At 44.0% G+C, this 19,045-nt stretch overlaps 1 protein-coding gene across 3 annotated transcripts in view; it reads right to left on the reverse strand.

Annotated features, from left to right (window-relative positions):
- Nucleotides 1-19,045, reverse strand: part of CFAP61 (cilia and flagella associated protein 61) — a 423,133-nt gene that overhangs the window by 365,081 nt on the left and 39,007 nt on the right. For all 3 annotated transcript variants that reach the window (XM_073672462.1, XM_073672463.1, XM_073672461.1), the window contains exon 8: nt 13,843-13,996. In XM_073672462.1, coding sequence (XP_073528563.1) covers nt 13,843-13,996 — 154 coding nt within the window. The remainder of the gene's footprint in view (nt 1-13,842; nt 13,997-19,045) is intronic.

Raw genomic sequence — 19,045 nt, forward strand, 5'->3', positions numbered from 1 at the left:
GTCATTCCACATACCCATCAGCACGCCCGTGACGTGATCGTGAGGCGCCGATGGGTTGTCATGACAGTCGGGGGTCTGCTGGTGACCCCTGTGCCTGTTATTATGATCCTCCTGTGAACGCTGGCCCCTGGCTGGTGTTCATAGGAGATTGTGATTTCTGCTATACATTGCAGTGCTGAAGCACTGCTATGTATAGCACAAGCGATTGGACGATCACATTAAATATAGTAAAAAGTTTTAAAAATATGAAAAAACCCCACAAAAGTTCAAATCACCTCCCTTTTGCCCCATTAAAAATAATAAAAAATACAAATATTTGGTATCACAATGTTCAGAAATGTCCGATCTATCAAAATCTACAATCCGATTGGTAAAATTGAAATGCCAGAATTATGGTTTATTGCCAACCGCAACATTGCAATAAAATGCAATAAGAGGCGATGAGAACATTGTATCTACCACAAAATGTTATCAGTAAAATTGTCAGCTCAGGGCAAAAAAAATAAGCCATCACACAGCCCCAAATCCCGAAAAATGAAAACATTACAGGTCTCAGAAAATGGCAACAAAAGCAAAAAAAATATTTTCTTACAAATTTCTGAATTTTTTTTCACCACATAAATAAAAAAAAAACTATACATGTTTGGTATCTGCGTACTTATACTGACCTCGAGAGTCATATTGCTAGGTCAGTTTTGTCATATATTAAACATGGTAAATAAAAAAATAAAAAATAATAATTGTGGAATTGCACTTTTTTAGCAATTTAATCGCACTTACAGTTTTTTTTCATGTTTTCCAGAACACTATATGGTAAAATGAATGGTGTCAATCAAAAGTACAACTTGTTCTGCAAAAAAACAAGTCCTCATATGGCTATATTGATGAAAAAATGGTAAGGTGTGAAGGAAGAAGGGTAGGAAAAAAACGGAAAATGGCCAGAGTGTGAAGGAGTTAAAGAGCTGTAATTCCTAAACCCTTACTCCAATTAGGATGTGAATACCCTCAAATTAAAGCTGAGAATCTGCACTTTAAGCCCATATTGACTACAAAAACAAATTCAAGATACAGTTATATAAACAGCTAAAATGCTAAAACTTGTGTCACTGTCCAAATATTTCTAGACCTATTGTAACTGTATATATACACATACATACAAATATTTACATAGGAGTAGGGTTTGATACATATGAGGATCTGAATCTGCTCCCTTCAAGCATGCCAATATTACACCCATCCTCAAAAAGCCATCCCTCGACCCAACCGCCTTGTCCAGCTATCGCCCCATATCGCTGCTCCCGTTTGCCTCCATCTCTGGCCCAGCTGTCACCTCTCTGCTGTCCAGAATCCCAGCATGTCTATCAGGCATATCCTCCTTCTTCTCCTCTCGCTTCCTCAAGCTCTATGTGGACAAAATTGAACTCATCATCTTTCTCCCATCTGGCATATCTTCCCCACCTGATCTTTCTATCACAATAAATGACATCATGCTTTCCCCTGTACCGGCAATCCGCTGTCTCGGAGTAAACCTTGACTCTGCCCTGTCCTTCAAACCCCACATCCAAGCTCTCGCCACCTCCTGTAGCCTCCAGCTCAAAAATATTTCCAGAATCCATCCTTTCCTCAACCCTCAATCTACTAAACTGCTTGTGCATAACTTCATCATCTCCCGCCTCGACTACTGCAACATCTTCCTCTGTGACCTACCTGCTAACACTCTCACACCCCTCCAGTCCATCCTCAACTCTGCTGCACGACTAGTTCATCTCTCACCTCGCTACTCCTCTGCTACCCCTCTTTGCAAATCCCTTCACTGGCTCCCAATTGCCCAGCATATCCAGTTCAAACTACTAACCCTGACCTACAAAGCCATCCATAACCTTTCTCCTCCGTACATCTCTGAACTAATCTCCCGATATATTCCCTTACGTAATCTCCGGTCCTCCCAAGACCTCTACACTTATTCGTTCCTCACCCAATCGCCTCCAAGACTTCTCCCGAATATCCCCCATCCTCTGGAATTCTGTGACTCAACACGTCCGATTAGCCTTCACATTTGGATCCTTCAGACGGAACCTGAAAACCCATCTCTTCAAGAAAGCTTACAGCCTGCAATGACCACACTGCCTCCTCACCACCACCAGAGTTGCTGAAACCCTCAACTTACTGTCTCCTTCCACACCATCCTGTAGAATGTAAGCCTGCAAGGGCAGGGTCCTCTTCCCTCTGTACCAGTCTATCATTGTTAGTTTGTTTACTGTAAGTGATATCTGTATTTGGTATGTAACCCTTTCTTATGTACAGCACCATGGACTCAATGAATAATAATAATAATAATCTGCTTGTGGGCCAGGAGGTGGTTCTGGTGGATTCTATTTCTTTGTGTGTGTTCTTGAGTCCTCCTGGTGTCCTGAGCTCCTGCCTATCTCTTGAGCTATCTTTTATCTATATCGTTTATCTATATTTCAGTATTTGACAATAATGTGTCCCGCCACCTTGTTCTGATGGAATGTGACTATTTCCAAATAAGGCAAGTTGTCACATTCCATCATTGTATTCTGGCAGTTATGGCTGTCCCCAGGCCACTACCACAGGTGTAATATACGGGTACACAAACAGGGGCGTAATGATCGCAGCCACAGAGGTTGCAACTGGGTCTCATGCGGGTGAGGGGCCTGCCGACGCCAGCGCAAAATTCAACTGGATGTACGTCCTGGGCCAATCAGAGGCCATCAGCTGACATAACCACCATGCATGTGACTGGGGTTGCATGACAGTGAGGTCATGCGCTCTCAACACTTGCACGCTGAAGTCAGCTACCAGCTTCAGAAGAGGATGCTGCATGGTGGGGAAGTAGAGGGAAGGTGAATAGAATCTTTTTTTTTTTTTCTGTGCATTAAAGAACAGCAGCAGAATAGAGGACAAATATACCAGGGTGGGGAACATACATACCAGGAAGGGGGGATATATGACAGGATAAGGGACATATATATACCAGAATGGGCCCAGGATGGGGAATATATATACCAGGATGGGTGCTAGGTGTCGGGCGTTTGCTGGATTCGAAATGGGTTCAGAACCATCAGTGGATTCTGTGGTCTCCCATTCCAGTCCAGCCAGGGATGATGCTGCTCAGCATCATCGTCAGTCCCAACGCCTAGCTGGTGCACGAGATGTACAAGTTGTCTCTCAGGTCTTCGTTCCTAGCAACATGACTCGTAGGTTGCGGAGGGAGACAGGGCTGCTACAGCCTAAGTCCAGGATTCACTGCACTGAGCATGCCCGTGACATGGCGGACCGTGATTGGTGGTTTGGGAGTCAGCTGATCCGGTGACCTGGCACCGCCTGATTGGTCGCGGGTGACGTCACCAATAGTGCGACGGTGGGCAGGGTTTAATCTTTAAATAGCCCCCCCACAAACATGGCGGTGCGCTCTGATCATTGAGCTGTGATGGTGTTGTTGTGTGGACGCTTGGTCGTTTGGGCTCCACGTGTGCTTTAGCTTCTTTCAGGCAGGTTTAGCGGGGGATAGGCAGCCTTAGATGGAGGGAGGCAGGTAGCTTCGTCTGACAGTCTGGCTCAGACAAAGGGGTCGCCATACACCCCGAGCAGTCTGCAGACGCAGTATTCCCGGCACCGCCTGTAAGCCACGTGGATACTCCTCAGTCCGGTAGCATGCCGGCTGGGAGCACGTATACACCGGCGTGTATCACACACGCATCCTAGCGCCTGCTGTGTAGTCCCTGTGCTGTAAACAGGGCTACAGATACATTATTTATCGCACATCTCTCGTGCAGTTAACAGAGATAGTGCGAATCCCTATTCCCGTTCCGGTGTGCAGTAACACGGAGGGGATTTTTATTTCAGTTGGTTGTTTTACCTTCTTACCCAGAATGTGTTCGGCCGCAGTCCTCCAGGCTGCATCGCGGACCCCGGGTTCGGTTGCTTTTCATTATTTAATAAAGTTGTTTGCAACCGTCCCCTAACAGTATCAGAGCGCCAGGGTCTTGCCGAACATGGCTGACAACCAGCAACTGTAGCGCTATATACAGCAACTTGAGGCCAGACTTAGGACTCTGGAACAAGCTGCCCCGGTGGCTGATATCACTGCAGTAGCTACCCAGGCAGCTTCTCAACCAGCCAATCTGGTTAACTCGGTTGCGGTGAATGCTGCGGCAGCTGCAGTCGCTCCATTACCCCGTTTTTCTCTCCCGGAAAAAAATTCTGGTGACAGCAAATCCTGCAGAGGTTTTATTAATCTGTGCTCCATTCAGTTGGAGATGATGGAGGCACGGTTCCCCTCCGAAAGGGCCAAAGTGAGTTTTGTCATCTCGTTACTTTCCCACAGGGCCTTGAAGTGGGCTACACACCTGTGGGAGCGGAGTGACCCGGTAGTGGCTAATGCGGGTCTCTTTCTTACAGCCCTAAAAAATGTCTTCCTTGGTCCTCAGGTCACGCATGATACGGCTCTTAAGCTTCTTGCGTTGGTCCAGGGTTCGGTCACCGTCAGCCACTATGCCATCCAGTTCAGAACCTTAGCGGCTGAATTGGATTGGTCTGAGCGGTCTTTAATCCCGGTGTTCTGGAAGGGTCTGGCTGGGCATATTAAAAATGCTCTATCTACCAGAGAGATTCCAACCTCCCTGGAGAAGTTAATCTCTCTCGAATAGATTTGCGTCATGCAGAACACAAGTTAGAGCTGGAGGTCCCCAGACCTCAGTGTCGGTTGGCACCTTCATTCTCTAGACCCATTTCCAAACCTGCGACTGCCGACCCGGAGCCTGAGGCTATGGATGTATCCCGGACGGAGTCTAGCCCCTCCCGTTCCCGACCTGCACATCTCTTGGAGTACCCCATTAATAAGGGTTCCAAGCAGTCGGGAAAACGAGTGTGTCTAACCGCCGTTGGAGGAGGTGTGTTAGACTCTGGGGCTCCTTCCTCCAAATTATTGTATAAGGTGACATTGTTCTTCGGAACAACCACGGTTACTGCCAAGGCGTGGGTGGATTCTGGTGCCGATGGAAATTTTTTGTCATCTACGTGTGCCCAGAAGTACGCCATTCCTATGGAATTACTTCCAAAACCAATGAACATTAGGGTAGTCAATGGTTCACTACTGGACACACAAATCACCCACCAGTCGATTCCCCTCACCATGTCATTTCCTCAGGGTCACCGGGAGGTTATCTCCTTTCTTATTATTCCCGGTGGATTAGATGAGGTGCTATTGGGTCTCCCGTGGTTGCGTTGTCACACTCCACACATTGACTGGAATTCGGGGAGAATTTCTTCCTGAAGTGAGAATTGTGTGTCTCAGTGTATGGTTACAGTCACCCGGAGGGTAGCCTCTGAGCCTTCTTCCGACTTGGCCGCTCTCCCTGTGCAAAATCAGACCTTTGCGGATGTCTTTCCCAAAAAGGCTGCAGAAACTTTACCTCGCCACCGACCGTATGGCTGTCCTATTGATTTGGTCCCCGGCACAGATCTTCTGTCTGTCCCCGAGACCCAGGTCTTGTCCGATTATATCAAAAAGAACCCTCGGGTAGACTTTTTGTCCCGGTCCATGGATACGGCTGAGGACGATGACGAGCCCAGGCTCACTCTTCCTTCTGGGAGGACGTTCGTTCCCCCTAATCTACAAAATGAGGTGCTCTCCTGGGCACATGCCCATAAGATCGGAGGTCATTTTGGGGTCAAACGTACCACAAAGTTCCTTCAACGGTCGTATTGGTGGCCCCAGTGGCGCCAGGACATTAAGGAATATGTTCTAGCGTGTGTCTCCTGTGCGAGAGATAAATCATCCCGTCAAAGTCCAGCTGGTCTTCTCCACCCGTTACCCGTAGCGGATTCCACAGATCTGACTCCGCTTCTTCTGAATAATGGCCAACATCCGCGCGTTCCGGTTCCTATGCCAGTTCCCTCTATGGAACCTGGGGTCAGAGATTTGGCTCTGGAAGCGTGGGAGGTTTGGGACCATACCCAGGATGCTATTTTAGCCTCCAAGAATCGAATGAGAGAGTCGGCTGACACTCTTCGTCGTCCTGCTCCCGTATTCTATCTGGGCGACAGAGTGTGGCTCATGGCTCGCAATATTAAAGTACGTGGGGAATCTGCTAAGTTTGCCCCTCGCTTTATTGGTCCTTTCAAAATTTTGGCCCAAGTAAACCCAGTAATGTACCGTTTACAGTTACCACGACACCTGAGGAGTCACAACACTTTTCATGTGTCGCTCCTTAAACCCATTCGCCTGACAAAACTCGCTGAACCCCAACCTGCTACAGACACCAGGGGTGATAATCTCGAGGTGCAGACTATTATGGGATCTAAGATGGTTCGTGGAAAAAAAGGTTACCCAGTACACTGGAGGGGCCATGGATCTGAGGATCATCCCTGGGAACCGGTGGACCACATTCATGCTCCCCTGCTCGTTGAGGAATATGAGCGTCAAGTGGAGGGGGATGATGTTATGCGTCGGGTGTTTGCTGGATTCAAAATGGGTGCAGAACAATCAGTGGATTCTGTGGTCTCCTATTCCGGTCCAGCCAGGGCTGATGCTCCTCAGCATCGTCGTCAATCCCAATGCCTAGCTGGTGCACGAGATGTACAAGTTGTCTCTTGGGTCTTTGTTCCTAGCAACATGAATCGTGGGTTGCGGAGGGAGACAGGGCTGCTACAGCCTAAGTCCAGGATTCACTGCACTGAGCATGTCTGTGACATGGCGGACCGTTATTGGTGGTTTGGGAGTCAGCTGATCCGGTGACCTGGCACCGCCTGATTGGTCGCGGATGACATCACCAATAGTGCGACGGTGGGCAAGGCTTAATCTTTAAATAGCCCGCCCACAAACATGGCGGCGCGCTCTGATCATTGAGCTGTGATGGTGTTGTTGTGTGGACGCTTGGTTGTTTGGGCTCCACGTGTGCTTTAGCTTCAGTCAGGCAGGTTTAGCGGGGGATAGGCAGCCTTAGATGGAGGGAGGCAGGTAGCTTCGTCTGACAGTCTGGCTCCGACAAAGGGGTCGCCATACACCCCGAGCAGTCTGCAGACGCCGTATTCCCGGCACCGCCTGTAAGCCACGTGGAGAGATACTCCTCAGTCCGGTAGCACGCCGGCTGGGAGCACGTATACACCGGCGTGTATCACACACGCATACTAGCGCCCGCTGTGTAGTCCCTGTGCTGTAAACAGGGCTACAGATACATTATTTATCGCACATCTCTCGTGCAGTTAACGGAGATAGTGTGAATCCCTATTCCCGTTTCGGTGTGCAGTAACACGGAGGGGATTGTTATTTTAGTTGGCTGTTTTACCTTCTTACCAGGAAGGTGTTCGGCCGCAGTCCTCCAGGTTGCATCCCGGACCCCGGGTTCGGTTGCTTTCCATTATTTAATAAAGTTGTTTGCAACCGTCCCCTAATAATGGGGCCCAGGATAAGGGACATATATACCAGGATGGGGCCCAGAGTAAGGGACATTTAATCCAGGATGGGGGATATATGCCGGTTCTACTCTTTTTTTCTCCAGGATGGGGGATATATAAACCAGGATGGGCAAGGAAGGGGAACATAAAGTATATGCCAAGATAGAGGACATATATTTATACCAAGATGGGGCCACGATGCGGGACATATATATACCAGGATGGGGGACATATAAACCAGGAAGGAACCCAAGATGGGGGACATTACTAAATAATGGGGGAGTAGGTGCAACTTTTATGTCCTTATAGTATTTAGAACACTATAAGGGCCTATACATTTGACCAACATGCAAGGGGGGCCAGGTTCAAATCTTGAACCGGTGGTCATCGGACTGTAGTTACGCCACTGTACACAAAAGAACTAGTTTTGTGAATAATAATGATCAGCTCTCAGTGTGTTCCATCACAACTGCCTGAAAGTTTCATCACGGCCCTGTTGTATAAAGATATCCATCTAGCTGTGGACATTGCACCCATAATCCTCATACAAATGTCCAAATACAGTTGAAACCAGAAGTTTACATACATTATAAAAAAAGACACATATGCATGTTTTTCTCAATATCTGACATAAAATCAGAATAAACCTTTCCCGTTTTAGGTCAAGTAGGATTACCATCATTTTTAATATTTGCCAAATGCCAGAATAATGCGAGAGAGAGAATGTTTTAAGGCATTTTTATTACTTACTACAAAGTCAAAAGTTTACATACACTAAGATTACTATGCCTTTAAACAATTCTGGACTGCCCATATGATGATGTCATGTGTTTGGAAGCTTCTGTTTTTTTCGGCAACATCTGAGTTAATTAGAGACACACCTGTGGATATATTTTAATGCACACCTGAAACACACTGCTTCTTTGTGTAGCATCATGGGAAAGTCTAAAGAAATCAGCCAAGATATCAGGAAGAGAATTGTGGACTTGGGTACAATTTCAAAACACCTGAAGGTGCCTCGTTCATCTGTACAAATAATTATATGCAAGTACAAACAAGATGGGAATGTCCAGCAATCATACCGCTCAGGAAGGAGACGGGTTCTGTGTCCCAGTGTTGAACGTGCTTTGGTCCGACATGTGCATATCGACCCAAGGACAAAAGCAAAAGACCTTGTGAAGATGATGGCAGAAACTGGTAAGATTGTGTCAATATCCACAGTGAAACGAGCACCGTATCAACATGGGCTGAAAGGCCATTCTGCCAGGAAGAAGCCATTACTCCAAAAGAAACATAAAAAAGACAGATTAATGCTAGCAAATGCACACAGGAACAAAGATCTTAATTTTTGGAGACATGTCCTGTGGTCTGATGAAACTAAAATTTAATTTTTTGGGCATAACGACCATCGTTACATTTGGAGGAAATAGGGAGAAGGTTGGAAGCACCATCCCAACAGGCAAACATGGGGGTGGCAGCATCTTGTTGTGGGGTTGTTTTGCTGTAGGAGGTACTGGTGCACTTCACAAAATAGATGGCATCAGGAGAAAAGAAGATCATGTGGCAATACTGAAGCAACATCTCAAGACATCAGGCAGGAAGTTAAAGATTGGGCGGAAATGGGTCTTCTAAATGGACAATGACCCGAAGCATACTGCCAAAATGGTAACAAAGTGGCTTAAGGATAATAAAGTCAATGTTTTGGAGTGGCCACCACAAAGCCCTGATCTCAATCCTATTGAATATTTATGGGTAAAGCTGAAAAGGCAGGTGCGAGCAAGGCGACCTGCAAACCTGGATCAGTTACACCAGTTTTGTCAGGAGGAATGGGCCCAAATTCCGACCAACTATTGTGAGAAGCTTGTGGAAGGATCTCCCAAACGTTTGACCCAAGTCATTCAGTTTTGAAGGCAATGGTACCAAATACTAATGAAATGTATGTAAACTTTTGACTTGGCAGTAAGTAATAAAAATGCCTTAAAGCATTCTCTCTCTCATTATTCTGGCATTTGGCAAATATTAAAAATTATGGTAATTCTAAATTACCTAAAACGGGAAAGGTTTATTCTGATTTCATGTCAGATATTGAGAAAAACATGCATATGTGTCTTTTTATATAGTGTATGTAAACTTCTGGCTTCAACTATATATGGTTTATGGATGCAGTGTTCCAGTTTTAATAGATGAGATTGCAACAAATTTCAAATACACACTGAAAATTTCTGCATGGAAATTAAGAATTACATGCAGATTTCAAAATAAGCATTGAGTCAAGTCCTTGTTTGCAAATGGTGATGGATTTCCTCCTTTACAATAAAAGGGTTCAAATCTATGGCAAATCCGCAACCAAATCCATAGTAAAAACCATGTGTAACAAATGTAGATTTTGATACACTGAGGAAAAATCCATCGCAAATCTGATAACTGTGAAGATAACCTAAGGACACTTGCAAGGGGGAGAGTTTTGTAGCAAATCTGCAGTGAATCTGCTTCAAAATCACAAATTAGCTGCAGATTTCACCCAGAGTATTTGCATTTCACACACTTATTGTGCTGGTTACCTTCCAAACCAATTCTACAGGGACTGGTAGAGGGTCAATCTGCTGTGGCATCCCTATGATAGAACTGGAGTATCGTCTGCAGAGAATGAAATGAGTTGAGGTCTCCAATGTTTTCCCACAACCTGTCACTTTTTGCTACTTATTTCCAGTGTGAAATTTTAGAAGGTTCTGACACTGAAAGAAATGGAGAACGCTGGAAGACATTTTTGGCAGAATTTATCTAGCACCGATGTTGTGCAGCTGGTGTCTGGTGGAAATGGGTGATTAGACCTGGCATAGACACTGCAGCACTTGTGGTGTGCAGCTGGGCCTGGGTGTACAAGTCCTGGCAACCAGAAGGATACTCTGCCTTGGTCTGATGCAAAAAAATGGAAAGCAAACCGCAATCTGGTGTCAAAACGGCAAAGAAGACACAATCCAGGCACAACTGGAGCATTGTAGGAGGCCATTGTGCTCAATTCTTATGTGAGCTTATTAGTCGCATAATCCCTGTCCAGCTACAAAATAAAACCTATATTTGTAGTAAGTTACATGCATTTTATATATTTCTGTGGATTTATATTGGCATTAAAGTACATACATTTGTATCAATACTTAACATCCATTTTTCCAGATGCCATTTTTTCAATTATTATTGAAGTTAATGCGAGACAAATGGACCCACCATCTAACTTTATGCCACCAATAACGTGTTGCGGACATCACCTGATCACAGGCAACATGAGTCCTGCTAATGCTTGAACGGTGACGTCTCTGTTCCAGTGTAAGCATAGACCACTGTGAGGCCTGAGCTGGATGCAGGTAAGTGCCGGGATGTGAGAATAGCTTTATTTGTCATATTTTAACATACCAAGCCAACGAGAACATTTTTATTTTCCCAGAACAACTCTTCTAAAGGAAATCTGTCAGCAGAATTTCCCTACGTAGTCACAGAGTACCATGATGTAGGGACAGACAGCCTGATTCCAGTGATGTGTCACTTACTGGGATGTGTTTTGTTGTTTCAATACAATCAGTGTTTTATCAGCAGGAGATTGTCACTACAGGACAAGTTGCTCTACTGCGTCCTGGTCCAATCACTGCAGCTTTCTGTAACTACACAGCGCACATAGAAAGCTGCCAATCAGTGGTGTTGGCAGGTTATACACAGCTCAGCATTTCGAGCTCTACTAAATTTGCAGCAGAGAAAACTTTGATAGTATCACAACTGCTGCACACAGTAAACTAAGTGACACATCACTGGAATCATGGTCTCTCTCCATACATCTTGCCGCTGTCAGATTGCATAGCAAAAACAGATTCCCTTTAAATTGAGCCCCTCAAAAATGTAACACTATGGAGTTATGTATTTCTATGCAGCTGTCACTCTCAGGTTAGGAGAGCAGACGGCCAGTTCTAGGATTGAGATGCGATCCTCGGGTGAGTAAGTTTCCATGAGCCCTGTAGCTACATTTCCTCTACTGATCTTCCATTGTAAGTAGACCATTACTGACAGTTCAAATGCCTTAACTCATTTAAGATTCTCATGGTTATATACACGATTGGATTGGAATGTTAAGGATACATGTATCTATATAGTTAAGTGTAACCTTTGACTGTGGTCAGACCTGCTGCTTGGCACTTGCACTTTATTTCCATCTGACTGCAGCTGATTGTATTTGATTGCAGCTGTGGCTAATATATACAACTTACCTGTTGTCTTTTTGCGGCCATATAGCTATATGTGCATGTATGTGGTTATGTATGATTTTTGTTGCTAGGCACTTGCACTTTAATTCTACCAGATTGCAGCTGGGGCCAAAAATTCACAATTCACTGGTTGCCTTTTGCAACCCTATACAATCTTACATCTCTGTTATAGCTACTCATAGACCCCTGCACTTTAGTCTTATGTACCTTAATCCCAATATCAATATAATAATCATGTATATTTAAAAACATTTATATGTATCTGATGTTTCTCTTCTAAACAGTCTGTCAAAAATTGGTTACATTTATGTCTCGCATTTTGAGATTCAATACAGATTTGTGTATATACAGTACAGACCAAAAGTTCGGACACACCTTTTCATTTAAAGATTTTTCTGTATTTACATGACTATGAAAATTGTACATTCACACTGAAGGCATCAAAACTATGAATTAACACATGTGGAATTATATACTTAACAAAAAAGTGTGAAACAACTGAAAATATGTCTTATATTCTAGGTTCTTCAAAGTAGCCACCTTTTGCTTTGATGACTGCTTTGCACACTCTTGTCATTCTCTTGATGAGCTTCAAGAGGTAGTCACCGGAAATGGTCTTCCAACAATCTTGAAGGAGTTCCCAGAGATGCTTAGCCCTTGTTGGCCCTTTTGCCTTCACTCTGCGGTCCAGCTCACCCCAAACCATCTCGATTGGGTTCAGGTCTGGTGACTGTGGAGGCCAGGTCATCTGGCGTAGCACCCCATCACTCTCCTTCTTGGTCAAATAGCCCTTACACAGTCTGGAGGTGTGTTTGGGGTCATTGTCCTGTTGAAAAATAAATGATGGTCCAACTAAACGCAAAGTGCAAGATGCTGTGGTAGCCATGCTGGTTCAGTATACCTTCAATTTTGAATTAATCCCCAACAGTGTCAAAAGCAAAGCACCCCCACACCATCACACCTCCTCCTCCATGCTTCACGGTGGGAACCAGGCATGTAGAGTCCATCCGTTCACCTTTTCTGCGTCGCACAAAGACACGGTGGTTGGAACCAAAGATCTCAACTTTGGACTCATCAGACCAAAGCACAGATTTCCATTGGTCTAATGTCCATTCCTTGTGTTCTTTAGCCCAAACAAGTGTCTTCTGCTTGTTGCCTGTCCTTAGCAGTGGTTTCCTCGCAGCTATTTTACCATGAAGGCCTGCTGCACAAAGTCTCCTCTTAACAGTTGTTGTAGAGATGTGTCTGCTGCTAGAACTCTGTGTGGCATTGACCTGGTCTCTAATCTGAGCTGCTGTTAATTTGCGATTTCTGAGGCTGGTGACTCGGATAAACTTATCCTCAGAAGCAGAGGTGACTCTTGGTCTTCCTTTCCTGGGGCGGTCCTCATGTGAGCCAGTTTCTTTGTAGCGTTTGATGGTTTTTGCAACTGCACTTGGGGACACTTTCAAAGTTTGCCCAGTTTTTCGGACTAACTGACCTTCATTTCTTAAAGTAATGATGGCCACTCGTTTTTCTTTACTTAGCTGCTTTTTTCTTGCCATAATACAAATTCTAACAGTCTATTCAGTAGGACTATCAGCTGTGTATCCACCAGACTTCTGCACAACACAACTGATGGTCCCAACCCCATTTATAAGGCAAGAAACCCCACTTATTAAACCTGACAGGGCACACCTGTGAAGTGAAAACCATTTCCGGTGACTACCTCTTGAAGCTCATCAAGAGAATGCCAAGAGTGTGCAAAGCAGTCATCAAAGCAAAAGGTGGCTACTTTGAAGAACCTAGAATATAAGACATATTTTCAGTTGTTTCACACTTTTTTGTTAAGTATATAATTCCACATGTGTTAATTCATAGTTTTGATGCCTTCAGTGTGAATGTACAATTTTCAAAGTCATGAAAATACAGAAAAATCTTTAAATGAGAAGTTGTGTCCAAACTTTTGGTCTGTACTGTATATATCTAGATGAGTTCCTGTTTAGCTCAGTGTTCTTCTGCTTATTCTTATTGTATTCTATTGTTTTATCTTGAATTTATTTTGACCTGTGACTATATGTCTCTGGGTAATGTGAAAATATATAATGTTTGCATTCAGATGCATTAAAAATGAGCAGTCAAAAGTATTTTATGTGCAATTTATTATGTATTAAATGCATCTCGATGGTCATACCTTTCTCAGAACCTGGATCCTGTGTTGTTTGCAGAACGTCATCGGGGTGCGGTTTACACAAACCATGGAAAGGCCCCAGATCAAATGAATCTTGCAGCAGCTGGACATTGACCTCAGAACAGACGCTCATGAACCCCACAGCGTAGCCTTGGTCCTGTGCAGAGAGACAACATGGCACATAGTCTTAAGGAACATTATTGTGTCAGGGTTTCTGTAGCCGTATTCTGAATATAAAAACCTGGAAAATATAAGGGCATCCTGTGAACGCCATATACTACATGGTGTATTTTGTTCCATATTAAGAGTCATTGGCACCGCAGGTATATTCTGTGCACGTATGGGAGAATATGATACCTCCTCGAGGTACCGACTTCAGATACAATAAGTGCCCATAGACGGGTAATACCCTGTAGTGGCAGTTTATCCACATGACCGCATTGCCAGTTGTTCTCCTGCTAGTCCCACTTATGCCCAGCGCTGATTACGTTCAGTACATTCACAGATACAGGATCCAGCATATTCTGTGGGGCTATGTTCACACTTCATGGTTTATTTTGCGTCACAAGTCTGCTGCAAAACTTTATCTTCAGGGGCATTTTTCTTGCAGTTTTGGTGCTTTTTTATGTGTTTTTGTGGTATTCACAATACAAAGAAACCTGAAGGGAGCTCAGCTCACAGATTAGATTCAATGGGGCAGATTTACAATATTGTATAAAAGAGAAGCTGTCTTTTTTGCCCATCGCAACCAGTCAGAGGGCAGCTTTCATTCTGAATTCTGCTCTTGAAAAATTAAAGCTGCGCTATGATTGGTTACTATGGGCCATTTCTCTTTTAGACAGTTTCCTAAATCTGCCCCATGGCATAAAAGTCATCCAATGTGATTGGCAATGCAGGTTAGCTGCTATTATCTGGCTATCTACCACTACGGGAATTTTTGAATGCTCCTTTCTTTATAATGTTCTGTCTCGAGACTGCTGTAGGGTAAACCACGGGCTAAAAAAGAGAGAAAAAACATTGTGAATGTGCCACAAGTTCTGCCTCATTATCAGCTTAGATGGGAGGAACAGACAGAAAAAGGAAAATCCAAACCTAACACAACTTTGTTCCTCTCTCTGTGTGTTGTCCTATATCAGAGCCTGAACAGACGCTCCAATCCATCCACCATATGTAGCCGGAGACGTGCCAGCTTCGTGCTCGGAAGAGAGAACTGGCATCGAGCTTGGCTCAGACGGGCTTGGCTCAGACGGGCCCGTCTATCCACAGTGCTGGTGAGAACTAGGCCTGAAATGTCTCTTCTGTCTATTCCAGTTCTGGAGGCTGGTGGCGCAGATCTATTTATTGTGTTGCTGTTTGCAGTCGGCGATTACACTAATGGCTCATTGTCAGATGCAATTATCTCTAGAACAATATGCATAGCACATATGGGAAGTCACAAGGAAATCTCCCATCCTATAGCAGGAGTAGTACAATATATGAGGCAATATGGACGTGTGCACCTACACTACAGTAGTATTAGGATCAGAGTCTCTATAAAGGGCATATAGCAGACCAGAAGAGCGGAAAGGGTTAATACGAGCTTAAATCTGGCCTGTGGGACACTCATCAGTCCTGAGAAGGAAGGGGCTGGAGTGCTGCATCCTCTTCAATGTTGGAACAGCACTGTGACTCCATTGAAGTGAATGTGGTCGACAGTAGTTACTTGCACAAAAGGGGACACAGGAGAGTAGGGAAAACTAAATCAGAGCTGAGGCCCCATGATCAAGTTTACTGGGGGTCAAAGAGGTCAGACTCCCACTGATCATAAAGTAATACCCTAGCAATAAATGCAGAACTACTGGGGTTCTGATTGCTGGAACCCTCACTGAACACAGGTAAGGGGGTCCCTGAGTCCCCCGTATGAATGCAGTTGTAGCGAGCATGTTTGACCACTGCTCCACTCACTATCTTTAGCAGTGGTGGTTGCACATGCTCACTACTCATTTACATAGGAGATCTTGTGTTCGGCCGACGACCTAATGTGTATGGAGGCTGACTGATCGCGAGAGAGATGCTGATCACGCATTTCAGACTGTTGATCGCATTGTTCTCCCAGAGATAAGCCACTGGCCAACGTGTCAGCTGGCAGCTTTCTCATAGAGTACACAGGAGCGCTTGGCTGAGCAAGCAGTCCTGTGTATGGGTGTATGGAAGTGTAGGCTGCGATGTCTGTTGGCGTTGTTTGGCGGACAGCAATGTAATATGTATGACTAGCCTTACATAATGCAGACGACAATCTGAAGTTATGATTTGTAAGTATATATTACACTGAAATTACTGGTTCCGTAACAAGTAAACAACATATTTTATTTTTTTGTTAAATGGGTTATCTCACCGAATGTATGCATTACCTATCCACAGCAAGGAGTCTGACCGCTGAGACGATTTTGGATTATCATAAGAAAGTGGTCATAAAGTTCCCTGTGTGAATGTAGCAGTATGACTGATCATTTCTATGATTGATGGGTCTAACAATTCCTCAGTCCAATAGAAGTGAATGGAGAGGTGATCTAGCAATACTGCTCCATTCATGCCGTGGATTTTGGGATCCTCACTTACGAGATACAGTGGGTACGGAAAGTATTCAGACCCCCTTTAAATTTTTCACTCTTTGTTTCATTGCAGCCATTTGGTAAATTCTAAAAAGTTATTTTTTTCTCATTAAATTACACTCTGCACCCCATCTTGACTGAAAAAAACAGAAATGTAGACATTTTTGCAAATTTATTAAAAAAGAAAAACTGAAATATCACATGGTCATAAGTATTCAGACCCTTTGCTCAGACACTCATATTTAAGTCACATGCTGTCCATTTCCTTGTGATCCTCCATGAGATGGTTCTTCTCCTTCATTGGAGTCCAGCTGTGTTTAATTAAACTGATAGGACTTGATTTGGAAAGGCAGACACCTGTCTATATAAGACCTCACAGCTCACAGTGCATGTCAGACCAAATGAGAATCATGAGCTCAAAGGAACTGCCCAAGGAGCTCAGAGACAGAATTGTGGCAAGGCACAGATCTGGCCAAGGTTACAAAAGAATTTCTCCATTACTCAAGGTTCCTAAGAGCACAGTGGCCTCCATAATCTTTAAATGGAAGAAGTTTGAGACCACCAGAAGTCTTGCTAGACCTGGCCGTCCAGCCAAACTGAGCAATCGTGGGAGAAGAGCCTTGGTGAGAGAGGTAAAGAAGAACCCCAAGTTCACTGTAGCTGAGCTCCAGAGATGCAGTAGGAAGATGGGAGAAAGTTCCACAAAGTCAACTATCACTGCAGCCCTCCACCAGTTGGGCCTTTGCGGCAGAGTGGCCCGATGGAAGCCTCTCCTCAGTGCAAGACATATGAAAGCCCGCATAGAGTTTGCACACATGTTAAACACATGAAGGACTCCCAGACTATGATAAATATGATTCTCTGCTCTGATGAGACGAAGATAGAACTTTTTGGTGATAATTCTAAGCGGTATGTGTGGAGAATACCAGGCACTGCTCATCACCTGCCCAATACAATCCCAACAGTGAAACATGGTGGTGGCAGCATCATGCTGTGGGGGTGTTTTTCAGCTGCAGGGACAGGACGACTGGTTGCAATTGAAGGAAACATGAATGCGGCCAAATACAGAGATATCCTGGATGAAAACCTCTTCCAGAGTGCTCTGGACCTCAGACTTGGCCGAAGGTTCACCTTCCAACAAGGCAATGACAAAGAGGATCTGCAAGGAAGAATGGCAGAGGATAACCAAATCCAGGTGTGAAAAACTTGTTGCATCATTCCCAAGAAGACTCATGGCTGTACTAGCTCAAAAGGTGCTTCTACTCAATACTGAGCAAAGGGTCTGAATACTTATGACCATTTGATATTTGAGTTTTTCTTTCTTAATATATTTGCAAAAATTTCTACATTTCTGGTTGTTTTCAGTCAAGATGGAGAGCAGAGTGTACATTAATAAGAAAAAAAAATAAACTTTTTAGAATTTACCAAATGGCTGCAATGAAATAAAGAGTGAAAAATTTAAAGGGGTCTGAATACTTTCCGTACCCACTGTAGGCCATAGTCTCAGCAACTGAATGACTAAAGATCATACATTTATTACTAATCCTGTGGATAGGTGAATATACAGTTGTGGCCAAAAGTTTGCGGACTAATACAAATTTTGGTTTGCACAAAGTTTCCTGCCTCAGTTTTTATAGTTGCTATTTGCATTAATTCCAGATTGTTATTTAGAGTGATCAGATGAATTGCAAAGGTTGCAAAGTCATTCTTTGCCATGTAAATTAACTTAATCACCAAAAAACATTCTAAAAAGAGAAGCTCAGTGGCTGGGAAGAAAGTTTCAGGGCACCCAAGAAAGTCAAGCAAGGACCAGGACCGTCTCCTAAAGAGGATTCATCTACAAGATCAGTTGAACAACAGTACAGAGCTTGCTCAGGAATGGCAGGAGGCAGATATCATGGCATCTGCTGGTATAGAGAGGCAAAGACTTTTGAAGTCTAAGCTGATGTAAAAAAGGAAGCCACTTCTCTCCAAAGAAAATCATCAAGGACAAACAGACATTCTAAAGGAAGTGCAGGGTTTGGACTAAAGAGGACTTGGGTAAAGCAATTTTCTGTGATGAGACGCCCTTGAAACATTTTGGGACAACTGGAAGAATGATTGTCTGAAGAAGACAAGATGAGTGGCACCATGGGTCCAGTGTCATGCCAACAGTAAAGCATCCTGAAACCATTTATGTGCGGGGCTGATTTTCATCCAAGGGAGTGGGCTCACTCACTGTCATGAATAAAGAATGGTATCTAAACTTCCTCCAAAATCAACTTCTTCCAACAATCCAGAAGGATAAAGTGATAATTACAGTTCTGCTCATCGTTATTGACACCCATGAAGTTTAAGCACATAATGTGGAATATCTCCTGGAAAAATGAATGAAGTTTTATTTGTATAGAGCACTAGTGTTAAAAACAACAGAGCAAATGATAAACAATAATTTAAAACAAAAAACAATGGGAGGGAAAAATAAAAAAAACTAAAGCTTGCTGTGTCGATGGTATTGGCACCCTTTACATTAATTTAGAATGGAAACACATTTTGACTCGCCTGTGGTAAATCACAAAAGTGATTCACTTGTGATTAATTGTCGGTGCCCATAAGACATGAATTAGCCAATGAAT

Source organism: Phyllobates terribilis, unplaced genomic scaffold, assembly GCF_046119375.1.
Source record: "Phyllobates terribilis strain yellow unplaced genomic scaffold, ASM4611937v1 Scaffold_3__8_contigs__length_932513732, whole genome shotgun sequence".
Taxonomy (NCBI): domain Eukaryota; kingdom Metazoa; phylum Chordata; class Amphibia; order Anura; family Dendrobatidae; genus Phyllobates; species Phyllobates terribilis.